Source organism: Catharus ustulatus, chromosome 1, assembly GCF_009819885.2.
Source record: "Catharus ustulatus isolate bCatUst1 chromosome 1, bCatUst1.pri.v2, whole genome shotgun sequence".
In the NCBI taxonomy this organism is placed as follows: domain Eukaryota; kingdom Metazoa; phylum Chordata; class Aves; order Passeriformes; family Turdidae; genus Catharus; species Catharus ustulatus.
The window spans coordinates 17,624,060-17,651,985 of NC_046221.1; the positions used below are offsets into that span (position 1 = coordinate 17,624,060).

The window sequence follows — 27,926 nt, forward strand, 5'->3', positions numbered from 1 at the left end:
CAAAGAACGAAATGTTTCCCAACACCCAGAGATGCGGCTTATACTCAGTGCGGCTTGTATTCGTGAAATGACTGTAATTTGGGAAGCTCCTTTCTTACACTAATTCATGCAAAGCATGAATAGAATAGAACATCAAGGAAATTACCTTAAGAAAAATATGAAAACAGAAGTTATTGGAACAACAAAAGCTATATGATCTCAAACATAAAACATAATACAAAAAAAATATGCAAATAAATTGTGAAGTCTGGTTCTTATTTAAGAAGACAGCTGTTACCAATATCAGATTCTTCTATTAGTATAAAAAAGGATTCTAAAGTTGAAAATTTAAATAAAAAACATCTAGGAAAGATACTACAAGACACTGGAAGAAGAGCCACGTCTCAAATATATTAAAAATATTCAATTAGGTATCATATTTGACACAGGAAAATATTTGGGAGTAGAAGGTATTAAAAACAAAATGACCAGATTTTTTTACTTAGACACTGGCCACACAATACATAAAAAACATTATATAAGAAGGTAATATATCACAAAATTCAATGGTTCAAGGATTAATAATACAATGATACTTTAATCTTTATAGTGAAATCAACCCTCATTAGTAACATATGAACACCATTATATTATCTTATAACTTTTTAATGCCCTAAGTGAAATCAGTTAAAGTTTAATTAAACATCCACTGACGAAAGGTTCACATCATTGTTGCAACAAAACCAGAGCTATTAGTTAAAGAAAGGTCAGACTTCATTATCTGCCTCCTTCCATGGAGGATGCTTCAGGTTTGTGAAGGAGACAGCACTGCTGAGGAAAGCCAGCAGTGCTGGCATCTCTGCTGTGTATGATTTGAAAGATTGTATTCCAGTTCTTTACACTCTCGATTCACAACCTTTCACCACCACTAGAAATCTCACACATGTTACTTACAAATACTGTTGAAAGTTTGACAACTGAATATAAAACTGTGAGATATGCTGTCGACTGGACACAGGCCAGATAAACGATGGCTTTAGTAAAGCATGCAGTTTGTAAAGAAGGTATTGCAATTGTGGACATTGGATCAGTTGCTCAAAAAACTTTCATAAAATGATTTTGAATTAAGGTTTCTATATGGGACATCAGCACACTCGTATCAGCAGCACAGACCTGGTGATCCCCATTTCCTGTCTTTTTCAGGGTCTCTAATAGGCCCCAGTGGATTGGAGGCAGAGCACTGTAAGAACTCAGCAAGTGAAGCTGACTTAATGGATTCTGATTTATTTCTGCAATCCTCAAGGCCCTCAAGATAGCAGGTGCAAACTTAGAATAATGAGCTGTAGATGAAATAATAATTGGGCAAGTTCTATCTTGTAATCGATCTGCAACTACTTTAGCAACAGCTGTGTGTGTATCCAAAATATATCCTGTAGTACTGTACACAGAGTGAATGGCAGCCAGACAGTCCTCATCAGAGCACCAGCCAGCCACTAAGTCCTGCTGAAGCTTTCCAAGTAGATCTTTCTGCAGCTGGAAGTGGCCCTGATTTTCCAGCTGATTAAATAATTGTGTCATCAGTTGTCCATCTTCATTAGCGATCAGGTGTAAGTATCGCTCAAGATTGGAGGACTTCAAAATATCTACTGCTGGTGAAAAACTGGAAATCAGTTTTCTTCCCCTCAAATCATAAACACCTGTTCTTATGAAGTCAGTCAAAACATTGTTTTCATTGGAAGCACAAATACATTTTCTAATAGGAATTCCCATCATTTTAGCATAGAAAGCAGCTAACATGTTGCCAAAGTTTCCCGTAGGAATGCAAATATCTACAGGGCTTCCAAAAGAAATAATACCTTGATGAACGAGATCAAGGTATGCAGAGGCATGATAAACTATCTGAGGAAGCAGTCGTGCCCAGTTTATGGAGTTTGCTGCAGCTAAAGCTGTTCCATATTCTACAGTAAGAAAGCCAGTAAAATCAGAATTAGTAAAGATTTGCTTTATAGCTGTCTGGCAAAAATCAAAATCAGATTTGACACCCACTGACCACGCATTTTCCTTCTGACAGGCAATCATTTGTGATTTTTGAATTGGGCTCACTCCATCCTCAGGGAAGAAATTCACCAGAGCAATTCTCTGTTTGTCAGTGTCATGGAGACGACTAAAGCCATCTAGAACAGCACTCCCTGTGTCCCCAGAAGTTGCTACCAGAATTAAGTAATTGCAGCTTCTGGGAATGCAGTAGGCAAATAAATGTGGCACCAACTGTAATGCAAAATCTTTAAATGATGCTGTTGGTCCGTGAAATAACTCAAGAAGGAACTGATTGCCTGCCAGATGCCTAACTGGGGCAACTTTAGAACAACTAAAATTTTCTCCATATGCAGTTTCAATAATTTCTGCCAGCTTAGAAGCAGGAATGTCAGCAGGATGTATGCATCTTTCTAGTATCACCTGGGCTCTTTCAACATAAGTTGCTTCTATCAGACCTTGCCATTCTTCAGCGGTGAATTTTGGAAGTCCTCTCTCAGGAACAAAGAGTCCTCCATCAAGGGCTAAGCCCTGAGTAACAACGTCACTGAAATATAATTTATGAGAGTCTTCTTCCATACTCCTTCCAGACCTACTAGACCTTGTTGAAATGAAAGTTTCCAGTTCTGAGTCTTGGTATCTCTTCACAGCATCAAGTACCTTTTCTGCTACAACCTCTGCTGCAACATCCCCTCCACAAAGAACACGGATGTCAAACCATCTTTTGTAGAACTGTTTCCTAAACTGAAGTACATCTTTGAGAGAAATACCAGGAGACAGGCCCACGATACGATCCGTTCCCTTTGATTTCAGCCTGCTCATAATGACAGTTGTGGGCACATCCAGATATACAACTATTCCATTTTTCTTTATGTGCTGCATGCCAGCAGCATGCATTGGATTGGAGCCAGTAAGGGAAATTACACTTCCAGATGCTGAGAACTTCAACAGGGCTTTTCCTTCCTCCTCTAGAAATTCCTCATTACCAACCTCCTGCAGTTTTTCTGACACACTCATATTCCAGGTTGTTTCAAGGACATCATCATCTATGTCTATGACAGGGCAATTCAGTTTCTGGCCTACAATTCTCCCAGTCGTTGTTTTCCCAGCACCTGGAGGTCCCATCAGGATAATATTTTTCTTTCCAAGAAGAGAACGACTTGAGAACCATGACTTCCATATCTGTGCAAATGCAACAGGTCTTGAAAGCATCAGTTTTAAACACATGCTAGAAAGATTGTTTTGGGTTATTAGTCTTAAAGGCTGATACTGAAAAACGTGAAACATCTTCTGATGAGTTATTGCGGGGTTTTTTCCAAGACAGCTTGACAATCCACTTAACTGCTTCAGAAAGGAAAGAAAGAAAAAAAAAAACAAACAAAAAAACCAAACAGTAACTAGTCCTTCAGCAAATATCTAGGAAAAAACCCTCAAAGATACAAAATTTAGAAGAAGACTTCAAACATAATCCAGCTAATGACCTCATCAGTGCCAAGGAGGTATTTTTCAGAGTAAGACTCATTCCCATCTCCTGCATAGTTCCAGCTTTTTTCCACTGACAAATTCAACTTCAAAAAGTCAATGTCCTCAAGGTAAAAAAAGACATCCAAGCCTAACACTATAATACTGTTTGCAAATAATATTGTTTATAGGAACTCAAATTCAATTAGTTTTTCTTCTAGAAGACTTGTTTTTAACTTAACATTTATAAGTAACAACTTGATTACTTTCTTGTAATCAAAATGTTAACAAAATACGCATTTGGCCCACCTCCCAAGAAAACTTTGGTGTTTTTTAATCCTCCTCCTAAAAAATCAAATGCAAGACCCACTTAAATACACAAATAACTCACAGTCTTGTGCAACAGCAAGGCTGGATGAGTTGCATTCAAATCTCTTCTGAAGGGATGGACACCAATCAAGGGATTTTTGAAGAACTCCTATACTGGAATTGTATTGAATATAATTTGGAGATAGAGAAGGGAGGAGAGAGACAGAGAGAAATCATGAGGACGCTCTACCAATAAAAAAAAGTAACTAAGAAGGATGGATTTCCAACAAAGCAAGAAACTCCCAACATTTGGCTTCATTTACTTAAAAAAACATCAATATTAGCACGAATTGGAGCACATTATTTATCTGCCATATCTAGAGCAAAAGGGGAAAGACTCTCAAAATCTCCCTAAAACTGCAAGGGGGACAGAGGGAAGAACATTTGCACACTTCTATGGAAAGTTAAACTTACAAGCAGTAAATCTCTGTGTTTGCACCCAGTGCTGTAACCTGGAGGATATGCTGTAGTTACAAGGCATAGATCAGAGTAAAGATGGGCATATCATACTGTCCAGGATTTTTTCCTCAATCTTTGTAAAGTATAAGGGGATCATCCTGTGTAGGTGCAATATAAGGGTTTTAGAAATCTTCAGTTTAAAACCCTTAATAAAAGGGGAAAAAACCTGCAAAGAGCAATTGTAATACCCAGTATTGCTCTGAAACTGTACTGCAATAGTAAGCACTCTAGTGCGTATATAAATATATATATATATTCCTTTCAAGGACAGAAAGAGATCTTCATATTGAACTTTCAGATGTAAAAAGTTAGATTCAGGAGTAAATAAAGCCAAAACCAATATATTTTATATTACAGTAATTTCACGACTATAAGGCGCACCCTTTTGACTAAAATTTTCCCTGGAACCCGGAAGTGCGCCTTATAGTCCGGTGCGCCTTATCTGATCTACAAAGTTCAAAAAAATTGCCTACCTGGAAGAGCGAGCTGCGAGCCACGGGGGGAGCCGGCAGGGCCATGGCTGCCAGGTGGAGGTGGGGCGGAGCAGGGGCGGGCACGCCCCGGCCCTGTGGAGGCGGAGCCGCCCCTCCAGAGGCACGCCCCGGCCCTGTGGAGGCGGAGCCGCCCCTACACAGGCACGCCCCAGCCCCGTGCAGGCGGAGCCGTCCCTCCAGAGGCACACCCCGGCCCCGTGCAGGCGGCATGGCCCCTCTAGAAGCACCCACCGGCCTCGTGGAGGCAGAGCCGCCCCTCCACAGGCACCCCCCAGCCCCGTGGAGGCGGAGCCGCCCCTCCACAGGCACCCCCCGGCCCCGTGGAGGTGGAGCCGCCCCTCCACAGGCACCCACCAGCCCCGTGGAGGCGGAGCCGCCCCTCCACAGGCACCCACCAGCCCCGTGGAGGCGGAGCCGCCCCTCCACAGGCACCCACCGGCCCCGTGCAGGCAGCACGGAGGGGCGGCGGCCATAGCCCGGCCCCGGAGAGGCAGCGCGGAGGGGCGGCGGCCATAGCCCGGCCCCGGAGAGGCAGCACGGAGGGGTGGCGGCCATAGCCCGGCCCCGTGCAGGCAGCACGGAGGGGCGGTGGCCATAGCCCGGCCCCGGAGAGGCAGCGCGGAGGGGCGGCGGCCATAGCCCGGCCCCGGAGAGGCAGCGCGGAGGGGTGGCGGCCATAGCCCGGCCCCGGAGAGGCAGCACGGAGGGGCGGCGGCCATGCCCCGGCCCCGCTGGATGCAGGCGGGCCTGGGGCCCCGTGGCACCGCCCCTGCCAGGTACAGGCGGGCCCGGGGGCCAATGACTGCCGGGTTGAGGCGGGGCCTCGACCAGCAACCGCGCGGAGGGAGCTGGGGGCGGAGCCTCGCTGCAAAAAAAAAGTGCGCCCTATAGTCCAGTGCGCCTTATCTGATCTACAAAGTTGCGAATTTTGCCAACTCCCGGCGGGTGCGCCTTATAGTCCAGTGCGCCTTATGGTTGTGAAATTACTGTACTTTATTTCTTGAATGTAAGAATTACTTTAAGCGTTTTGTGTGTGTACCAAGGGAGTGAAAATCACGCCAAGCACAGAGTCCTTGTGCCATGTCTTGCTCCACCACAGGTTAACTTTGACCTGCAGCCAGTTGGTGAGCATTACACAAATAATGGCTGTAACATCTGGGCTGCCTTATCAATTTAGGCCATAGGTATTGTTTAAAATCAACTTGAGTTTTGCACTCACCCACATAAAACACGCCTGCATAGAAGGCCCCAAGCATTGAATACAACTCATTTTTCTGAAATAATTTTTTGTGCACTGGGAAAATTTAACAGTAAAACCAGCTCAAACGATCCACCCACCCACTTCAGATACACAAGGGTGGGGTTGTTGCAGAAGAGCTTACACCCGTATCTCCAGTGACATTTTGCTTTGGCTGTTCAGCTTGGCATGGACAGCACATCTTTAGCCGTGACTCACAATTTTAACCACCACTACCAGTGACAGGCGCTCTAGTGAAAACTGGGCCTTATTACTTGGACAGACACGAGACCAGCCCCCAAACCAAGCTCCTGCATCGGCTCCCTGAAGGAGTCAAAGCACAGATAGGAGCAGGGAGAGAGCCGGACGGACCGCACCCACCCACCCGAGCAGCACGGCTGCGAGCTGCCACCCCCGCTCGCCATGTCCGGTCCTGTCCCGCCCTCTCGGGTTCCGTCCCGTCCTGTCCCGTCCCGTCCCCCTTGTCCCGCCTGGTTCCACCCCCGGCCCCCGGCGCCCTCAGCGCGGCGCGCGCACGTACCGGCGGGGGCGGGCCGCTGCCGCAGGTGCCGCGCGCGCGCACGCGCAGTCCAACGGCCCGGCGCGCCCCCGCTCCTCCCCCGCCGCGCGCACCGGCAGCAGCTGCGCCTGCGCGGCCGTTCCTGGCGCTGGGGCGGGTGGCTGCGCAGGGCCCGCCCCTCATGGCGCCGTTCCCCTGACGGGTTTCCCCGGTAACTGACAACAGCCGCCGGTCCCGCCCGAGCCCCTCGGCCCGGCGGCGCTGCCTCTGACCGAGCCCCCAGCGAGGCGACTACCCCGTGTCCAGAGTCCCACAAGCAGGCGGGCGCTTCCCCTGTGCCAGGGCTCCGCGGCGGGAGCATGGCCACGCAGAGCGCCCCGGAGGGCGCCTGTGGGCCCCCGCCCCGGCCGGCGCAGCCCGGCAAACCTGCCAGGTATGTCGGTGTGACGGAGACACTTGCAGGCAGGTTCTGGCAAGGCAATGCATCTCACGGGTAACCCCAAACTAGTTTTTGCATCGCTACTCCTCCTCCTAACGAGTCACTAACATCAGGAAGGTCCTGGAGCTGTCCAGAGAAGGGCAGCGAACCTGGTGAAAGGTCTGGAGCACAAATCCGATGAGGAGCAGCTGAGGGAGCTGGGGGAGTTTATCCAGGAGAAGGCGCAGGGGTTCCCTCATCGCTCTCTACAGCTGCCTGAAAGGAGGGTGCAGCCAGGTTGGGGTTGGTCTTTTTTCCTAGGCAGTTAGCGACCGTGGCATCAGCTGCACCAGGGCAGGTTTAGATTGAACATTAGGAAAAGATTCTTGACAAGAAAGGGTGATTAGGTACTGGGGTGGGCTGCCCAGGAAGGTGGTGGAGTCCCTGTCCCTGGAGATGTTTAAGGAAATAGTGGATGTGGCACTCAATGTCAGTTGTCAAGCTGGTGTTGGACTTGATAATTCAGAGGTCTTTTCCAATCTAATTGTTTCTGTGATTTGCGGGTTTACAGTCTGCTCCAAGAAGTGATGATTAAGTTTGGTGTCTTGAGTGACATCTTGTTAGTTTATAAGTTACGAAGCACTCCTCCTGTGCACAGGAATTACATGACATCTTTGTTATTTGCACTGAGAACAACTCAGCAGCTGAGAAGGTGGGCTTTCCAGTTTCCATATTTTCTGTGTTTCAGGTGTGTCCTCTGACATAATTTGTTTTGCTTCCCTTGCCTCAAAAATACAAGAAAAGGCCTTTTGCCAAGAGTTATGCAGACATGTTGTTTTTTCCAAGTCCCTATTTATATAAAAGACTGTTACATCTTTAGTGAAACTCAATAGCATTAAAACAGGTAGATGTATCAGTGACACTCATTAGAACAAAGATAGTTATCCTGTTTCAGGTAAAAGGATTCCTAGTTCTGAGTCTTATGTAAAAGTAGATTTTAAAATTTTGTTTGTTTTCATTGTGAACAGATATAGTTTTGCACAGAGTTTGAAGACAGAGGAAGGTGAAAGGACAATATGGCAAAGCATGCACACTAAATCCATTCCTGACTTAATACCATTCAGAGATTTGGATACTTCATGACCATTAGGTTCAGTTAAGGCAACAGATTCCTTGGCTTAGATATAATCTGACTAAATCCCCTTCTGATCTCACTGACTTCTGTTGTCACCACACTTACTGCTTAGGTTCACAATGTGACAAATACTCAGCTGGTAACAGGACTATTGAACCTGGTTAATAGTGTGATTTGACCAGTTTTAACTAATGCATACAAAATCTACTTTGTTGTATGGGGTTTTTTTTCCAAATGAAATCATATATTTCACTCTCAACTGACTGATACTGCTCATGAAGCCACAGCAAACATCCTCATTTTCCCCAACTTTGATATCCCTAGATGATTCCTAAGGAATAGGTGTCATCTTCTTCTGTCTTCTTACAGATGTATTGTCTTTTTTTCCCTTGCTAAATGATGAACAGATTAGATTTTGATGTCCCCCATAACCATGTTTTCTTCCTGGCAACCCTCTTTAACCCTGTGATATTGAGCCACTTTCTTGGTCTGGAAAGTCACTGAAGAGATAACAGATCCCCCATCTCTTTGTCCAAAGCAATCTCTGTAGCTGTCTACAAGTGATATTTTTACCTTATGCCAGTATGTTAGAAACTCAGTGTCTTCTCATTCATTTTCTCATTCCAAGACTGTGAACCTCACTAGGTCAAAATTTGCATGAAGTTAATGCCTTTCCCTCCCATGTGCTCATGGTGCCACTTCTAGGAAATGGTGAGGAATGTTGTTACTTATCAGATTGGTGGGTTTGTGCAATGTCTATAGTGGTTTGTCATGAATTTAACAGAAAAAAATAAAACCTCATTCCTTATAATTAGAAGTATTTCAGGAAGTATATATAATCTTATGCAGATAATCCTCTCTCAGATTTTGGAGACTAAATCTGCAAAAGACAAAATAATTCCACAATTTTACTGAGGTCCTCTGACATGTTCTAATGTTATGATTAAGTACAAATACGTTTACTGGACATTTGCAGCTCATGGACAAGAGCTTTTATCAGTGTTGCTACTGTGATACACATTCAGTGGCCCAGGATTACATGGTTTCTTTCTTCCTATTTCAGTATTTCCATAGCATGGGTTGCACTATATGTAATCATTTTTGTTCTTTTTTATTCTTACTTGAAAACATGGCATAGGTTTTTTTCATAAACATGTTTTTTCCATAAAAGAGGCACAGATTTTTCAAAAGCTTTTGTCTACCATAAGTTAATATGACATGTTTCCTAAGGATGGATTTATACAATTATAAGGTTATAAAAGTACAGTGAGGGAGCCTTTGCTTCAGGAGCAGGCAGTTCTGCTTCCTCAGGCAAACATGTGTGACAGCTCAGTCCTTCAGAGAGAGGCAAGATGTTGCCAATCAGCTAATGATCGGCATTTGGCTTCTTTTGGAGAGTTTGATTAAAGCAGAGGTTACCATGCCATATGCAACAATAGACCAAAACAGCAGTGTGTGCATACCATGCTCATACAGCTTTTCATGTCTGAGCCCTTACTGATTTTCACATCAGCTGTTTCAGTGCCAAAGCCACCACCGATTACCACACATCCTACCTGTGTAATATAAAGAATCTGCAGTGTGCTGTGCTATTTCAGAGCAGTCACCCATCTCATCTGTCATAAAGTCTGTAACAGATGGTTCAACTGGAACATTGAGACAGTGATACAGTGGACAGTAATGAGTAAAACTGATGATCAAGGACATCCTGTACAATTCTTGCCTACATTTGGCATCTTTTCTCGAGCATAAATCATATAGAATCATAGAATATGCTGAGTTAGAAACGAGCCATCAGGATCATTGAGTCCAGCCCCTGGCCCTGCACAGGACACTCTAAGAATCACATGTACCATAAGGAATTAATGCAAGCAATACTCAAGTTTATTTCCAAAATTTAGGTTTTGTTGGATTTCAGAATGTCTGTGTTCAGCATAGATACTTGGTATTTATTTCCCCAATTGTGATAGTCCAGACATCAGAGACACAAGAAGGAAGAAGCAAGCTAACTTCAGAACCAGAAGACTCATTTGTCAGTGCACTACCAGGTTTAGCCTTAGCATGGAGCCTGTGTGAATGATGATCTTTTTTTGGGAGAGAGTACAAAACAAAACAGATCAGGCTTTTGCCATGAACTACTGCAAAAAGATATATTCTTTGAAGAACTATTTTGATTATTTTTCTGACCCTTCTTTGTGGCTATTTTTTAACCTCTAAGGTATATATCCAAATATAGTGAACATGTGAGACGTGAAGCAGAGAAAAATAAATCTCAGTGGAAAACTATGGGGCCAGCAAAAGTTGCAGTGCCATCTCCAAATGATTTTCTGCAGAAACATTCCAAGGAGCCCAAGCTAGCACCAAGTAAGTGTAGACAGAAAATATGCAATGTAACATATTTTTTACAGTTGAGAGTTTAGTCTTTGCATCCTACAGTACTAAGTTATGGCCAGCTATCAGGTTGTGAAAACAAAGTACTGGTTTGTGGGGTCAGTATCAGGAAAGCAGCTGTTGTAGGAATGAGCTTTGTCACTTGTGACATTACACTTATTTACTGCCAAAGAGCATGAACTCAGACAACTTGGATCAAATAATTATTTCTGGTAATGAATTAGAGTTATGTTTAGTGTGAAATATGATGGGAAATAATTGTTCTTAATCGTTCACTGTAAGTGAGACTACTCTGGGTACTACTGAATTTCTCTTGGTGCCTTGGAAAAAAGTGCCTTGCTAAAATGGAAGAGTTTCTATATTCTCTGGATAAAGGATTGTGAGAGGTTGTTTACAAGGATTAGGGAGCAGCAAGAGCAGGGCTCCTCCTTAAGGAGAGTCAGACATTGAGGGCAACCACAATGCAGGCTGGGCAAAGATCTCACGTAGAGAGTGCAGTGCCACCATGTCAGGCTGGCCAGCAGAGCAGGGTGGTGAGGGAAGTCTGTCCTGTCAGTGTCCCACTGACCACCGGGCAAAATCAGGTTACAGGCCAGGTCCTTCCACTGATTCTACGTTGCTGTTCAGGAGCAGGACTGGGGCAGACATGGCTGATCTAGGCATTGATAGGTGAAATGGGTCACCCTGAGCCCAAGGGAGTGGGGTGGATAACCCAGGTGAGACTGGACAGGACCATTATTGCCCAAGGGCTCTGATAACGAGCTCCTCTACTAAAAATAGTTATAATTGCATTTGAAAAAATGTCTGTACTAATGCAGTTAAGAGGAAATGAATGACATATAAGAGAAATCCATCTGAAACAACATAACATTTCCTAGGTTATGCAACTTCTGTTAGGCAAACAAACATATATCACAGTTCATTGACAGGCAGTTCTTTCATTGTAGATACTGTTGGGTTCTGTTTTTATATAATTCTTTACATAGTTTTTCATTTTTGAAAAGTGTAATAATATGAAATTGCAAATCTCTTCCAATTTACTGCTGAGAATGTTTACATTCATTCTCTATTCACAGAAAAAAAAGAACAGGAGGGTGAAAAATTGCTTCCATTATCAGTGCCAGGGAGGACATACCACCCAGTTACTCGCATTAAAAAGAATTTTATATATAAAAATGCAGTTGCTGTTATCAAAGGGGAGCCCAAAAAGCCTCGACATTTTTGTGTTGATACAAGACAGGGAGATAAATATCTCCTTGAACCTTCAGGACTTTTTCCAAAATACATTAGAAAAAAGGTATGTTTTATTAAATTATATTGGAAATATTATTTTTAATGCCTATTTTAGGTTCACTGTTGCATAGATACCGTGGCTATTTGTGTTAGACCTCTTGAATTCATCAAGAAGAAATCACTGGCACTAGATTTGTGACCTGCCTTTGCTGTTTTCATTTGCTTATGATGTCAGCCAAAAAATTTTACAGAATGATTGTTCTAAAGCAATGGCATATGTCTTGCATTGGGAACCCAGGGAGTGTCTAATGGGGACACATGGAATTCTGTGATAAATGAATGCTTGCTGCTTAGAAAAGACAGGCAGGGAAGAAGAGAAGTTGCCCTTCAAATGAAGGAGCTTTTCAAATATATGGAGTTCTATGAAATTGGCAACAGGCTGGTTGAGCCTGTGAGTCAGGATCAGAGGAAAGTCCAGCGACTGTGAAAAGTGTGTTTGTTATGGAGCACCAAAAAGGTGAGGAACTGGATGAAAATCTCTTTAAGCAGCTGGAGGAAATCTTCAGATCATGATGCAGCTTCTTAAGGAAGACTTCACTCTCCTTGGTAGCTGCTGGAAGGATAACACAATGGGATGAGAGCAATCCAAAAAGTTTCCTGAAGCATGTCAGCAACAGTTTTGTTCACAGATGGTGGATGAGCAACCAGTGGTCATGCTCTTCTGGTTCTGCTACTTACAAAGGAGGAAGAATTGCTCAGGGGTGTGATAATCAGTTGTAGTCTGGGTGGCACAGACCATGTAGCAGCTCCAGATCCCTTCCTGTTCAGAGAGCCAGGTGGTAGCCTACTGACTGCTCAGGAGAGCAAACAGCACCTTATTGAGGGTATCTGGTAAGTAGGACCCCATGTGAGACAGCTCTGGAAAGCTATGAAAGAGCTTGGGGGAGCTGACATGCTTTTAACCTCCTCCTCTGTGCACAAGGACAGTGCATCCCCTACCCAGGATGTACCTCAGAGCACTAAGAGATGTCGTAAGACATAACTCATGATAGAGAAGATGCCAAAAAGAACCTGAAGCCCTTCCAGTACTATTCTATGACTAAACTTGTATATAGACAATGCTAGTCATGGTGCTACCTGACACTAAAAGCTTAGTGAATAATTTTGCATGTAGTAGAAAGAAAGTAGACTGTGATATCTTCTGGCTAGAGGAGCTTCATTTTACAAAGGTTAAGGCAAAATAGATGTGTTTCCCCAAGAATGTCTGGGATATTCTGAAGTTATTTTTTTCCTCACAGAAACGCATCAGTATGGGATATTAACTAGTCCAATTTTCATGTATATATATGTTGCAATGTTCAGCAAAATTCAGGATACAGGAGGACCTTTCAAAGAAATTCTCTCAGGAATGTTTCCAATCATAGAATCTGACACCGTATAAAAATGTGAAATAATTCACTGTTATGAACTGGTTTCAAACTCCTTGCTCAGCCATCAGTTCTTATAAATAGACATTTTGCATTCTGGATTCTGCTGTCTTCTAAGGTTGTGAAAAGAAGTTGAAGGGAATTTTTAATATGTTTTTCTCAGGCTACAAAGATAATCAAGTTTGACACTTTCAAGAACATGGTGATTTAGGATTTTGGTGCTCAGTAGCACAAATTGTTATTTCAGACTATTTTTGCAAATGTATGGATGACAGGTATCTCTTTGTTTCCTTCTTAAAAGCACATATAAGGAACTTCTTCCTTCTCCTTATAGAATTATGGTGTTATACCAAAATATGTGACACGGAGAAATGAAGAAATGAAGAGAGAGGAGGAAGAATATCAGGCCAGTGTTTTGGAGCAACTCAAGAAGAAAGCCTTGAAAACTCTGTCTGAAGAAGAAAGGACAAATATTCTGAAGGTGCATATTTTGATTTAGTATAATTAGTTACATGTCCAAAAGATTAAATAAGGTACTGTAAGTCCATATAAATAATGAAAGTAAAGTTTTTTGGTTTTTTAAGTGAGACGAATTAGTTGGCTACTTTTTCACTAGATGGAGCTGTAGAACAGTTGTATACAACTGAAAGGAACTGATCTAGCTACAGTTTTAATCCAGTTTTCACTTCTGTTTGGTTCTTATCCACCTTAATGACTTAGAATTTCAGTGAAACTTCAAAGAGCAGAAAATCACCACTATGGATTTAGTGACACTTAATAATGGAGAAATACAGTTTGTTTCCTAATGCAGGATATTGCTCCTTTTATTGGCAGTCTCTGTCTTCACATTGTGACCTCACTGGTTAAAGCATGACTTGCTTTAAAATGTGGCAAAAAAAGAAAACAGATTTAAATTGTGATATAGTCACAGAACTATGACTGAAAATTTTGTATGTAGTCAAGCTTTTCTGGATACTGTCTTTCATACAGTTTTTATTGCACAAGACTTTCTGAAGAGAATTAATGCCATAAAAGAAGTAGAGCATAAAAGAGACATCTTAAAAGTCTATCCTACCCTAGAACTGGAATTTTTCTTTACCACTTTTTAGACAAATTTCCTATGAAAATGAAGCCTATATGACTGTCATATCTGTATATCAGTCTGTCCCTTAATAACTTGCTCTTAACATCCACCTGAAACAAATTAATAGATGACAGATCAAAGATGCTGAATGCCCACAAAAAAAAGTATCTAGAGAGAAAACAATGTCTAACTCACTTGCCTGAAAGATGAACTTGTTAATTGGCAAGGTGTGAAATGTTCAGCACAATGGTCTTTTGCATAAACAACATGCAGTAGGAGCTAGGAAGGAGTATGGGAGGGAGGTGAGGGTATTGCATTGACAGCAATATAAAGAACAAAACAGCATGCTCTTTTGAAGAAGATTGAGATATTTTTATGGTGGGAAAGGCATGGGACAATAGGTTAACTATGCTGCAAAAATATATGTGCAAAAGAGGCATGTGAGTTCAGCTGCTCACCATTCTGCATTTAGTTTAATTAAACGATGTTACATATTTTTCAAATACAGAAATGCACTGGATTTTTTTTTTTTAATTTTTAAAGTTTTTAGATTCTTTTATTAACTCAGTATTATTATTTTTTTTTCCTAAAACATTTGCACTTCCATGGGCTTACTTATACAGTTACATTGTCAGGAGGAATTAGTATCCCCAGGGTATGTGGCTTCTACCGAGTGCTCAGCTGTAGACATATGGGAATTTCTGTCCTTTAAAATAATTGACATTGCTAGTGAACACATGTGCACTATCTGATTTGAAAGAACACGTGGCAATAGATGCCTGAGACCAAAATCAAACCTCATGACCTTACAAAAATAAAGGGAAGTAATTTGTGCCAACATTTTTTGAACTCTTCATTGTGCTTACTTTGGTCGGGATTTTATGAGAATAAAAGAGAATGTTGATAAATGCAGTACATATTTCTCACTGATCCAGCATGTATTAGAATTCCATATATAGAGTGGGATATTCAGTTTTTGGTCAGCATATTACATTGTTGGAGGAGCTGTGCAATTCACTCTTTTCAATTATTTCCAAGCCAGTTCTTACTAATGTACACAAATAAGAATTATTTGAGGATGTATGAATGACTCTTCTACAAAAGTTTTTGAAAAGATGAGATTTATTTTTATGCCTGTAAACTGTACCTGATGCCTTGTAGACTATGAACCTCATGAAAGTACTTTACAACCTTGAGTAGCAAAGACAAGTATCATACAAGATAAATATCCTTGTGCTCTGGGTTTCACATGTACCAGTAGGGTTTTTGAGCTTATGTAGATATTTAGATATGTAGATATGTAGATATGAAGATTGTTGAAATAACCTTTATGAACAATACATATTATGAATTTGAAATATTCATAATATGAATATGAGCATGAATTGCAATGCAATAAATACACTGGTTTGAATTGTTAAAATATTAGTTCATATTAAAGATTACATTTTTCTCAGTGTTGGCAGGATAATTAATTTTTTTCTGTAAATCAATTTATACAGTCAACAAAAGAACAAGTTTTTAAGCATAAGAGGCCTTGAGTTCTGAAATAGAAAACACAGTCTTCAAAGCAAATATGTATAAAAATAAACCCTCTAAATTTAACTTCATTATGTTCATCAGTTACCCAGACTGTGAGAAAAGTGTTTAATAATAATGGAGGACATGAGGTTGGAAATCACAGTGTGCAATAAAATCAGTGTGCCAGTTGAATCCAGTTTTAGTTACAGAGAAGAGCTGAAAATTTTGGTTCCCAAGAGAGTAACTTCACTTCTTTATTTTTGAAGGTACTTTGTGATATCCTCTAAGGTGACAGAACTGAGAGCCATAACATTTTGGAGAAGTGTTTTCTCACTGATGGATGTGTTATTTACTTATTGCTGTCTCAATTCTTTGTCAGTTGTGATTATTAACTTCACCCATACATTTTTTATGGGGACATTTGATGCATGGATAAACTCTACTAAATCCTCACATACATGTGGATAGAATGTGATTTTGATTATACTTTTGAGGAGAAAAAGTAAGAGCAAATTTTGGGGTAATTTTAAAAAGGATATAAAGACAAGATTTAAATTTTATTTTTTTACCACTGTCTGGTTCCTTTCAGTGTATATTGGTGGATAAAAGTGATGTCTCTGATGTTGACTTAACAGGTTTATAAATAAGTTTCGGAGTATAGCATTTCAAAATTTTTAATGCAGTATTTTAGTTTCAAAGTTTTATGTATGGAGGATATGGTTCGCTTTATCTAGAAAGGTAATTATCTGCACAGCAGCATTCAAGAGGGGAAGTAGTTACTGAAATTATGGTTGATAGGGTCAGTGACAACTAGGGTTTTTAGTCCAAATGATAAATAAATTGCTCATACTTGTTACTGTAAATGTAGATCAGAATGGGAATGCAATTATTCAGAATTTTTTCAAAGTAGTTTATGGAAGTTAAAGTATTGTGGAGTCAGTTTGGTAACCATGATCTGGACAAAGTCTGATTACAGAAAATAAAGCTGGTGGTGAGAGGGGCCTGAAACTGCTGCTGAATTTTGCTGAATTTTGGCTAGAGTTCCAAGTATTGTAAGTCTTAAGTACTTAATCAGTTTGGTTCAAGATGTACTTATCTATTATTTTTACACTGCAGTGACACTTAGCAAATGTAATATAAATTTAAAAAATCAAGTAGTTTATGTTCATATTGTTCTTACTTTTTCTCATGTATTTCCTTTTCATGTAACGGCACCAGGCACTGAAAAAGAACTGGGAGGAAATAAATCGTGCATTTCAGACTCTTCCAATACTAACAGACACCAGGTACAAGAAGATGCATAAAGAAGAGCTGGAATTAAAGCTGAAACAACTGGAGCATGACATAGCAGCAATCGAGAAGCACAAAACTATCTACATTGCAAACGTGTAAGGATTGCTGTTCAGATACTTCCTCTTTTCTCCTTTTTCTCTATCCCTGCATCTCCAAAAAGTTCCTCTCTAAATTCTCAGAAGATGCTACTGTCAATTATTTAAAAGGAAATACTAAGTATGTAACTTCTTAGAAAAGTTGTTACATATAACTCTCATCTGTACAATTCCCAAAACATTTTGAAATAAAATACTTAACTAAACTTTGAGTATGAATAATGAATTTAATTTATTATTCTTTATATTTTTTATTAATTACTGAGGTTTCTATAAACATCATACAGAAAGCACATAAAACACTGTTTGGAGTACATCTTTCCTTGCCTAGCCAAAACAAAGGGAAATAATTGACTGCTGAAGACAGTTTGGTAAATATAACTTCAGGATGGAATGGCTTCTGGACTATATATTAAAGAGATGTTGTGCTTTACTTAAAAGCTTGAGTGCTTGTATTTCTAAACAGCTTGGCTTCTGCATAACATTTTGTGTACTCATTTTTTGTTACCAAAACCAATTTTTAATGTGGAAATGTGTAATAATACAGACTTCACACAATACAGATACCACATGTATTTTTACAAGTACATAATTCTGTAATACTATAGTAAATCTACAATTAAATTAGAAAAATGTGTTTTGACTGGAATTATGTGTGTGCTGTTAGAATGAAAGCAATATACAAGCATCTGAGTCAAGACTTAAACAAAAACTGTATCAGCACACTTGCAATTGTTTGCATAGAAGGAAAAAATGTTTTTCTTTGCTACTGCTTAACCTTTGCTTCATAGAATTGTAGATACGGTTTAGATTAGAAAAGATCTTTTTCAGCCTCTCAGAACACAGCTTTTTCTATATGGTATCAATCACTACTACCAGCAGCTGTTGTGACATCATCATATCTGACATCAGCAAAGGATAAAGTAAATTTGAAATTAACTATGAAAAGCCAAATGTTCCCATACATTAAATTCCTTTCCTAAATTTGTCAGGGAATGGCTTTGGAGATTTCACCATGATTCTAGGCTGTATTTTTTGTGCATATTATACTTGTCAATGACATGCACTAGGAATGTGTGGGGGAGCAAAAATATGTATTTTCTTATTTCTACCTTATTTTTGAAGGATGTAAGCTGGACAAAAGCTCCAGATTTGAAAAATGTAGACTTAATATACTTCTTACTCGAGACTGACACACTGTATATTTTAACAAAACTACACTTAATTATTAGCATTTAATAATATGTGATAATATCTTCTAGTGAAGTACCTGATGCCCCTTTTAAGAAATTCAGTGTAATCAGAAAAGGCTGTTCCTTATGACTTGAAAAAAAAGGATTTGACTCCAAAAGAGCGTGCATTCCCACTGCCTCCCTCTCAGCTTTTACTTGCAGACTGGCTGATTTAGGTTAGGATCTGTATTTGGTTCTTCCATTTATCATCAGTGCTAACTTTATGGAAATGTAAAATAGATGGTGGCCTATCTCAAAATTTGAGATGAGCAGCTAGGCCAGACTTAGAAACATTCATCATTCACCAGTAGAAATGACTACTTTTTAAAATTGTCGTAAGTACATTAATATAGGAAATTAGGAAGTGAATGGGAAGGGATGCAAAAAGTATTCCTGCTTAAGGGGAAGAGACAAAAGCCAGTGTCTTTCTGTAGCTGAGTGGACTGTCACTAGTGACTTTCAACAGTGCTGTGGCATTTTTTTCCTGAGCCTCATTATAGCCCTTTGCAGGTAGCTCTGCTGCATGTTGCCCTCATGAGACATTGAATTGCTTCTGACACCCTATGGAGGGGCTGTACTCCTTTCTGGTGTGTATTCCATGGGACCTGCCAACACCGCTGATTATGGAAAAAAATATAATTAAAATAATTGAAAATGTACGCAGAAGGATAATATTCTTACCCTTTAGCTCTCTTTGGAAAGTTTGACAAAATAAATTTACAGAATCCAAACAATGTACCTCTGTGTTTATATGTTTAGGAAATGCCAGTAATTGAAAATATGATGTTCATGAATCAACTAATATATACCATTGGTATAACAAAATGAAATAGGTGAATAAACTCAATTGTTCTGATAGAATTTTTCTCTCATAAAAGTTATTAAATATTAACAGAAACAAATCTGTCCACAGGCTAAAAAGTAGCATTACCATTTGAAACGTCCTTTAAATTCATGAGTCAGTTACCAATAATCGATGAAATAACAAGACTATAACTAAAATGCTTCAGTACTTCATAATTGTAAAATTGGTAATTTTAAATTGTCCATATTAAATTGGATAATCATAATAAAACATGAAAAATGGGACATGAATAATCTATTGGTCAGTAAGAGTTACGTTCCCACAAACTGAAAACATTTCCTGTTGGAAGTTGTGCATGACAAAGCTGTGTATCTATTTTTTAAAAATAGCAACGTGAAATTATGATGAATATCTCAGTGGCTGTTCTTGAGAATGAAACTATTTATATTCAGGAAGGAAGGGATCAGATATGGCATCGTCACAGAGGGAGTTCCTGATTGTATGGCTCCGATAGAGCTGCCTCGAGCAAGCGTCAGCTCCGACAGGAGCATGTGGGCTCCATGTGGCTGATCTTGGACCATGGTGGCTTTTTGGGCTCTGCATGCATTCCTGGGGACTAAGTCTGAGACAATTCTTAAAAAACCTTCCTTGTAGAGGGGTAACCTCATTCCCCTCAAAAAACAGTGAGGCCAAAATTGTGTGGGGTAAATGGGAGAAATTTGCCACTGAATTAATTTCCCATAGTCTCTGTAGGTAGGTTTTTTTGTAGGAGGGCATGCCTGAGCCCTTATATATTTTTGTGGAAAACTGGTAATGCAAACTGCTGCTATGATGGCTCTGCCATGAAGCTGAAATCTAGTCCTTTCACTGGCATACATTTGAGAAAACACATCTAACAATTTCAGCCTTAATGAAGGCAGACATCTTTCAGATAAGAAAATGTCATATATATGCAGGTTAAGAGAATCCTAGATAAATGCTAGCCCTAGTCCACACTTTCATCCTCAGCTTTAGGATGCTTATAATATTAATGACATAATTAGAGGAGAGACAGGTGGCAAGCCCTGTTATTAAGGTCATCTGACATTTCCCATAGTCAAGGCAGGCAGCTGCTGAGCCCTGCAGCTAGGCTGGCATTGTCCACCCCAGGAAGCAGGTGAGTATTGAGCCTGACCAAGCCAAGCAGGAACGGACATTTCTTCCATGAGTGGCCCAAGATGGTGATGTACATTTGACCACATGAATGCCTAGCCTGTAAGGTTTTTCGCACTATCTTAATCTTCCTCCTGCTCCTTCTTGTCATGCAAAGTTCTGTAAATAAAATGTGAGGGTTTTCACCTTCCAGGCTAAGTGGCATTATGGTAGGAATGCAACATGAGTTATTTCTTATGGTTTTTTTTCTTTACTGTTTGGATGCTGATATACATGCGATTTCCATTTCACCAGGTTATGAAACACAATTTTTTTATAGACTACCTCCACAAATAGTTGCAGACAGGCAGACATACCCAAATAGCAGCTATATGCTGGTCTTGTTGATGCTGCCAGGAGAGTGAACTTCTGTTCAGTCACTAGTACTAACCTGTGGTGTTAATTCATTATTCCATGCCAGCCTCAACATTGACACCACAGCATGAAGAAATTCACAGAAACATGCAAGCACTGGAATAACTTTGTACTCAAATCTTTCCTCAGATGTCCTTTGCAGCGGTGCCCACCAAAAATTTAACAACAGGTGAGCTTCTGGTGAGCTGAAATAAGGGTTTATCTTGCTGACCTGTGAAGTTTCCTTCAACTCCCCTGCCACTGTAGCCTTCTGTTTCTTGTCTTAGATTGTTATGTGTCGTACGGTATGTGTTTTTTTCTCTTTGCTTAGTGCCTGACACAAATTTGTTAGTAGAGCTCTTGTGTGCTTGCAACAACAGTAATAATAAATATGATAATCTGGGCATGAAGACCATGCAGTAAGATTCTTGTTGTTTACTAAAAAGATCTGTTTTCCAAGACCCCTCATTTCATTTGTTTCAGCAACTGGAAAGTAGGAATTGAAGAGAAATGAGATTTAAAGCACTTAACTTATTCCCTGGAGCAATATGATTTATTCATATCTTTGTCATAGCATGTTTTTGAAATGCAATGGTAAATGACTTATACCTGGCTTTTTCACTGGAAACCATTAATACCTCATTTTTGGGATTTCTGACATGCAATTTGAGCCCATCTGTTTTAAATACAGGATATATGTGCCTAAAGTTAGAACTATGATTCAAGCCTAAACAGCACTATGGAATAGTTTGAAAGCTATGGAATAGTCTAAAAGCAAAATTATTAACATTAATGATTAATTTAGTCTTGCTAGGTGAGAGCCTCCATATGAAAAATTCAGCTGACTCAATCCTCTAATTCCAACAGCTGCTGTAAAAATGGGCAAGTACCTCTAGAACTGTTCTTTGAGGTCCATTTTAAAGGACCTCGCGTGCTTTGAGGTCCATATTCAAGCTGAGGAAGCAGTGTAGTAATTCTCTCTTCAGAGGAAAAAACTCCAGTAGTGTACAACATGTGGCCCCAAGCACTGCACAAGGGAGAAACAACCACATTTTTTGCTGTTTGCTCAGGAGGAATGATTTGTCTTTTACACAAACAATAAAATTAGCAAATTGTCCAAATCCAGCATTCCAGCAGCCTTGGGTAGCAGGTCATTCTGTGCGGCAACAGAGCACAGAGGCTGTCCAGCCATGAACATCCACTGTCCTGTGCTGCAGGAGAACTCTTTGGACCAGACTCTGTTTTTCAATACACTTTTGTTACTGCACTGTTTATTCTAGGCAAGCTGTTAAGTATACAAAATTATATCAAAGATAACTGAGCTATTCTGGGGGGAGAAAAAGCCCTTAAACTGTTACTTGTTTAGTTGTTTAAGACACTCAGAATTCTTTTGTTTGACAGGCTTTCCTAGATTTTCTTTAATTAAGAAAAAAAATTAAAAAGAGGGATGACGCCAAGTGAACAACCTCCTATAAAAAGAAAACAAACTCTTAACAGTTAAATTCATTAAATTGGGTGTGACCCACTATATAGTTATAACTCTGATTAGTTTTCATGGTCATGCATGATGAATTTGTCATAGGATATGATGTGAGCAGCATTCCTTGGAAATAGTGCTTTATCATTCAAACGTCAATACCTCTAAATAGCTGGTTAGGGCAAATATTTCCATAATATTATAAAGAATATAAAGTTTATTCTAGTATTGAAGGACAAGAGGAAATTTCTGTTTGCATTTCTTTCAGCTATAAGGACTCTATATTAATAACATGAACCTGAAAAGCAGGAAGGGTATCTTCAGGAGCCAGGAAATTGCAAAGCAAATCTCTCGCTGCTCTAGTTTGGCACAGTGAGATTAATAACAAACAAAAATGAAGTTTTGTATTAAAGATGTTTATCATAGACCAAATAAGCCAAAACTCAGGGTTCTGTCAAGCAGTGCCTAACGGTGATTTGAAGGTTATAAATATTTGAAAAAACAGACTAACATCTTGAATGGCAGCTTTTTAGCAATTTATTGATATCAAAGTTACTCCAGTTAATTTTCAAAGCCTAAGTCAGAATCACAGACTCAGTACAGGTTAACTGTGACCAAGCTACCCTTGTAGATCTCGGATGCTGCAACTGCTTCAAAGTTAACTTTCCATTTCCTCTAAAATGATAGGAATTCTGCTGAAATTGAAGGAAGCTTGCAGTGTCACTCTGCCACCTGCTCTAGTACAGGAGTCACAAAGGACAATGTGCATCTCTTATGCTGCACATCATGGGATGCTCCTAGCCCTGCCGATGGGGCAGCATTTCCTATGGTCTCCCTGTGTCCATGACTGTAGGGGCATGGTTTGAAATCCTGTTTCACATTCACCCAGATGTCTGGAACACTGCCTGCCAGACATGTTCTGCTGCATTCAGGGTCTCCAGCAGCCACTCTTTGTACTGGGTCACTGCATCAGGTAATACACACGAACTCAAAATTCTGGAATATATTAAAACTGGATATGAACAATTTAGAATTGTTTCCAACATGCCCTAAAGTACTGTACATATGCTAGACTTTTGCTTTTAATAATCTCTTCAGTAACCATTTTACCCAAAAAATGTCTTTCTCTGCCACAACTGGGGGTGTGTGTGTGTTGTAGCTTACCTTGTAAACACTAAGAAATGCAAGTTTATGCTTGATAAGATTGTTTACAGTTCTGCTGTTCACATAACAGCTACAGCAACAGGCAGAACCAGAAAAAGAGCTCTTACTTCATCCCCTAATGGCAAGCTTCTACCTAGGTAAACCATACTGCTTGAAATATTCTGGATTTTCACGCTTTTCTTGTCTAGTTTTGGTGTTTACATATTAAACTAAGTTGTCAAATGTTACATCTGCTTCTTGGAAACAGAATACATAAAGAATACATAATGCAGTTGCAAAGGTTGCTTACAGGTACCTCCATAATATTTGCCTTCTGCTGTTTTCTTGGCATATCCCTACTCCCAACCTTTTATTTTCAGTATTTCTTTACATTAAAGCTGTGAAAGGATGGGCATGTCCTACTTTTATCAGTAACACAGTAAGAGAGGAGTAGATGGCTAATTGAAATTACAGAGTTGTGTAAAGGCCAAAGATATAAATATATTCACAGGGGATTTGCATATCAGTCTTAACCCTGTTTTGTTTCTCTGTGTGTTGCTTCTTCCATCTGTTCCTTTATGGCTCTTGGCTATGTGTCCAGACCTACCCAGTCTTACTTGTTAGTATTATCTACCCTTATTTTCTTTGTTCTTTTCCCCTTTGATCATTTCCCCTGGTTGTGTATCTAGAAATGTTTATTCTTCTCCTCCTATTTTTAGTTCATAAACAAACAGCTAAACAAAGATAGTAAGAACATTCTTCAGAATATTTACAGGCTTTTTCATAGTTAAGCCCCAAATATCATGTTTTCACTGATCATATTTTGGACCTAATCAAAATAAGCTTTGAAAGTCTACTGTAAATTAATGTATTCAATTCCAGTTCATACTTTTAAAAAAAAAAGTAAACATTCAGTAAGTATACATTCCTCCATAACAAAATCCTTAGCAGCTTCATTTCTATCATGCACCTCATTAATCCTGTTTTCTACTAATTCTGCGAGTTCACAGAACCATGAATTTGTCTCATTTGCAAAAAAACTAAACAAAATGTATTATGCTTTGTGCCAATGAAAAAATCTTCCATGGAGAAGGACAGCTTTGTGGGTTGGGTGTGTGGCTGCTGACAGCAGTATTATCAAAGTGTACCCCAGCTAAATTTATCTAGTTTTTAATTTCCTTACTCATATTTATTTTTGTTAGCAAGATATAACACTTCATTACACTTCTTAAGCGAGCCCTGTAAAATTGCTGGAAGATAAGAACATCAAAACAAAGACTTGACAAACACATTAATCCAATCTTGATGGGAAGAACAAACATCTCCTGCTTAAGTTTTCCACCACAATGCTGGAGGAATTTATTTTTTAGTGTCCTGCTCATGTTAATGCTTTTCAAAGCATTAAGCTTCTGTCTGTAGTTCGTCAGAACAATCTCTCATATTGTAGTAGTCTGATAAAGAATATGATTTAAAAATGTAGAAAATTCTGTTAATAGTAATCCAAACAATCTGAAAGGTAGAAAACAGTCCTCATATAGCAGTGGCAGTGGATTTGAGTTTCTAGCTGTAATCTGAACAGCTTCAGATCCATAGAGTTTAGCTTTGTCACCTAAATGCAACAGCAGCTTTACTGGTAACTTGGCAGTAACTGATTCTGACTGCACAAGCTTCGGAGCAAATACAGGCTTCAGGAGGCATTCTTTCAGACAAGAAGAGTCTTCAAATCCTGAAAAGTGTGGATACAGATCAGGAGCATTTAACCCAAAGATGAAACATTAAACTTTCTCTCTCAATAGTTGTATGAAATGTTGACATGTAATTGAAATGCAAATCTATTTATGGGTTATGTCCATTATTAAATCTCTTATGTATTTTACCAAAATATTTTTATTTGATTTATGTAAGTTTGTACAAGTCTGCATATGTTGTTTATCAGATTCACTACTTATTATTTTACAGCACTGTGAATTATTTTTTCCCAGCACACTTGATTCTTCATATACAGGCACCACTTTGAGGCAGATATATTCTGGAGTGGACTTTTGACACTTTGTAAACATTTTCTTTTATTCTTTCAGATATGCTGTCTATTGTAGCAATAGTTCTTTAAATAATAGTTCCTTAATTCATCAAAAACCCAACACCCCTGGCTTCATATAAGAAACAAAGCATTTATCACAAGATAATCTTCAATTTGCTCTAATACTTCACCAGATTTTAATTAGTGATTAATTTATAGGAGCCTTCTTAACACCAGATTCCTAAGAATTGTCCTATCATTTCTAATGTAAGTGCATTAATAGGATGCACCTTAAAACTAGTCCACAGTGGGCACCAAACTGCCTGTGTAGACATACCCATATGTCTCCCTGGATCCGTCTGTTGTGACCAGCAGTGTCAATAACCACGTTCTAGAACAGCAGTGTACCAGCCTGAAATGTTTTCTACTTGGTTGGTGAGAGCCCTTCAGATACTGCTAAGAATATTTCACTGTGCCTAGGTCTCCCCTAAAAGCAACTTTTTTTCCTTTAATATTTTCTAGTATAGGAATGGCAGTATTATGCTAGCTGTGTATTTGACACATTGGTACTAGAAATTATAACCAACTTTCAATTTTAAGAAAGTGAAAAGCTCTATTTTTATCCACAGTGGGCAGAGAGGCTGTTAGAATTTTTCCCAAAAGACAGAATACGAAAAGGATGGAGCAAATCGAAATTTGAACTTCTTATATGGGAATGTAAAGGTAGACAATGATAAGAGTAAGCCAAGAAAAAAGCAATCCCATTCTCAACTGTGAGGCAGTGAAAGCAAAATATTAACAATAATTTTGACAGAATTGAAAGGGGGTGGCAGAAAGCTGCGCTGTTCCTGGTGCCTGATCTGTTTATGTCCAGCTGCACAGACAGCACAGCCAACATGGACATAGGCAGCAGGAATACACAGCCTGCCCCAGCATGGGCACCGTGGTGGGAAGGAGCACAGCTCCAGAAGACAGCGAGCATGGAAAGTACGACTACTGAACTGTTGGAAATTTAATTTTTTCTTTGCTGGAGTATAAGAAAATCCTGTTAAAACAGCAGTTTAAACCACACCAGGTTAATATTAGCATTAAAACTGACCAGGCCCTTTGGACCAAGCCTTTCCAGCATCCCGACTGTACCTATATCAGCCAGCACCTCGCATCCCGCACCGTGCACTCCACATCCCACATCCCCATCCCGCACCCTGCACCCACATCCCCCAATCCCGCACCTCACATCCCAAATCCCGCATTCCACATCCCAAATCCCGCACCCCGCACCCACATCCCCCAATCCCAAATCCCGCACCCTGCACCCACATCCCCCAATCCCAAATCCCGCACCCCGCACCCACATCCCCCAATCCCAAATCCCGCACCCACATCCCCCAATCCCAAACCCCGCACCCCGCACCCACATCCCCCAATCCCGCACCCCGCACCCACATCCCCCAATCCCAAATCCCGCACCCCGCACCCACATCCCCCAATCCCAAATCCCGCACCCCGCACCCACATCCCCCAATCCCAAATCCCGCACCCACATCCCCCAATCCCAAATCTCGCACCCCGCACCCACATCCCCCAATCCCAAATCCCGCACCCCGCACCCACATCCCCCAATCCCAAATCCCGCACCCCGCAGCCGCGCTGGCCCCGGCCCCGCCCCGCCGCAGCCCCTCGGGCGGGCGCGCGCAGGAACATGGCCGGGCAGGGCGGGAGCAGCGCTGGAGGCCGTGGCGTTGTGGTAAATGTGGAGCGCGGCCCGGCCCGGCCCGGCCGCTCGCCCCTCGTCGGCCGCGGTGCCTCCCCGCTCCCCGGGCCGCTTCCCCGCTGCCCCCCCGGCGCTCTGTGCTGATCCCCCGCGTCCTTCCCTTCCCTACCCCGCCTGCTCCGGGCCCCCGGCCGCGCTGGGGCCGCGTCCCCTCACCCGCTGCGGCTGCCGCAGGGGGACGGGCGTGGGGCTGAGCCGCGCCTTTGGCTTCCGCCGTGAGCACACGGCCCGGCACCACCCCGAGCGGCTCCTGGCGCCCTGGCTGTGCTTCCCCAGGCTCCTTGAGTACCGGGGATGAGGATCCGCGGGCGTCCCGAGGTGTCTTTCTCCCACCCGGACTATGAGGCCCTGGGGGTCTGCGGGCGCAGTGGAAGAGGGTTGGGCTGCCCATGTTCTGCTGGGGTGGGAAACAGCCCGAACCTTGGCAGTGCGTTTGGAGTGCCTGTAGGGGCGGATAAATGGTGCAAAAATGAATGAATGTGATCCTTACTCTGATAGACACACCAGATTCTCCTGTGAAGCAAATGCCATCACTGCCACCACCTTAGGTATGTTCTTATTTTAGTGTGGCATTAGGATTTTAGCAGAAAGTTCATGGGTCAGCTGCCCAGATCATTTCTCAGGGCCCTCTGTGTAGGCAGCGGTCACACTCTGTCCACTCCAATGTCCCCTGAATCCGCCTTCTCTGGACCTGTCTCTGTGTTCGAGTTCTGTCTGAAAACACCACACATCAACTACATCTCCTGACTCCTGTATAATAAATTACATTCCCTAAGTGAG

The 27,926-nt window shown here is 41.0% G+C and overlaps 4 protein-coding genes across 12 annotated transcripts in view; 2 read left to right on the forward strand and 2 right to left on the reverse strand.

Annotated features, from left to right (window-relative positions):
• Nucleotides 1-234: 234 nt before the first annotated feature.
• THNSL1 (threonine synthase like 1) lies at nucleotides 235-6,633 on the reverse strand. Of its 4 annotated transcripts, none has more exons than XM_033079859.1 (3): nucleotides 6,575-6,633; nucleotides 3,866-3,957; nucleotides 235-3,354 (listed from the first exon to the last, which is right to left on the reverse strand). In XM_033079859.1, the coding sequence occupies exon 3, from the start codon at nucleotides 3,298-3,300 to the stop codon at nucleotides 1,075-1,077; it is 2,226 nt and encodes a 741-aa protein (XP_032935750.1). In that variant the 5' UTR covers nucleotides 3,301-3,354; nucleotides 3,866-3,957; nucleotides 6,575-6,633; the 3' UTR covers nucleotides 235-1,074. The 4 variants fall into 4 exon arrangements, with proteins under 4 accessions (XP_032935750.1, XP_032935779.1, XP_032935783.1 ...); XM_033079888.1 differs by having other exon boundaries at nucleotides 235-3,357; XM_033079892.1 differs by having other exon boundaries at nucleotides 235-3,357; nucleotides 3,866-3,952; nucleotides 6,575-6,607.
• Nucleotides 6,634-6,687: 54 nt separating this feature from the next.
• On the forward strand, nucleotides 6,688-19,243 carry ENKUR (enkurin, TRPC channel interacting protein). The gene is made up of 5 exons (XM_033077374.1): nucleotides 6,688-6,986; nucleotides 10,325-10,470; nucleotides 11,574-11,794; nucleotides 13,492-13,638; nucleotides 16,981-19,243. The coding sequence occupies exons 1-5, from the start codon at nucleotides 6,913-6,915 to the stop codon at nucleotides 17,152-17,154; spliced, it is 762 nt and encodes a 253-aa protein (XP_032933265.1). The 5' UTR covers nucleotides 6,688-6,912; the 3' UTR covers nucleotides 17,155-19,243.
• Nucleotides 19,244-23,059: 3,816 nt separating this feature from the next.
• On the reverse strand, nucleotides 23,060-27,691 carry LOC117005588 (protein piccolo-like). 3 transcript variants are annotated; one of them, XR_004419856.1, is made up of 2 exons: nucleotides 27,256-27,691; nucleotides 23,060-25,078 (listed from the first exon to the last, which is right to left on the reverse strand). XR_004419856.1 is itself a non-coding variant. In XM_033077429.1 (2 exons), exons 1-2 carry the CDS (start codon nucleotides 27,535-27,537, stop codon nucleotides 24,789-24,791), a joined length of 525 nt encoding a protein of 174 aa, XP_032933320.1. In that variant the 5' UTR covers nucleotides 27,538-27,691; the 3' UTR covers nucleotides 23,060-24,788. The 3 variants fall into 3 exon arrangements, 1 of the variants encoding a protein (XP_032933320.1); XR_004419855.1 differs by lacking the exon at nucleotides 27,256-27,691 and adding an exon at nucleotides 25,710-26,598; XM_033077429.1 differs by having other exon boundaries at nucleotides 27,303-27,691.
• PRTFDC1 (phosphoribosyl transferase domain containing 1) overlaps nucleotides 27,047-27,926 on the forward strand; it is a 44,111-nt gene continuing 43,231 nt past the window's right edge. For all 4 annotated transcript variants that reach the window (XM_033077388.2, XM_033077397.2, XM_033077407.1 and 1 more), the window contains exon 1: nucleotides 27,047-27,119. In XM_033077388.2, coding sequence (XP_032933279.1) covers nucleotides 27,075-27,119 — 45 coding nt within the window. In that variant the 5' untranslated portion in view covers nucleotides 27,047-27,074. The remainder of the gene's footprint in view (nucleotides 27,120-27,926) is intronic.

Excerpts from the sequence above, each read along its gene's own strand:
- THNSL1 (XM_033079859.1), bottom strand. The coding sequence starts at position 3,300 with ATGTTTCACGTTTTTCAGTATCAGCCTTTAAGACTAATAACCCAAAAC.
- ENKUR (XM_033077374.1), top strand. The coding sequence starts at position 6,913 with ATGGCCACGCAGAGCGCCCCGGAGGGCGCCTGTGGGCCCCCGCCCCGG. Across the intron at positions 6,987-10,324 it reads CAGCCCGGCAAACCTGCCAG|GTATATATCCAAATATAGTG; the intron begins GTATGTCGGTGT and ends TTAACCTCTAAG. Across the intron at positions 13,639-16,980 it reads AAAGGACAAATATTCTGAAG|GCACTGAAAAAGAACTGGGA; the intron begins GTGCATATTTTG and ends TAACGGCACCAG.
- LOC117005588 (XM_033077429.1), bottom strand. The coding sequence starts at position 27,537 with ATGGGCAGCCCAACCCTCTTCCACTGCGCCCGCAGACCCCCAGGGCCT. Across the intron at positions 25,079-27,302 it reads CCCTGCGGCAGCCGCAGCGG|GATTTGAAGACTCTTCTTGT; the intron begins GTGAGGGGACGC and ends CACACTTTTCAG.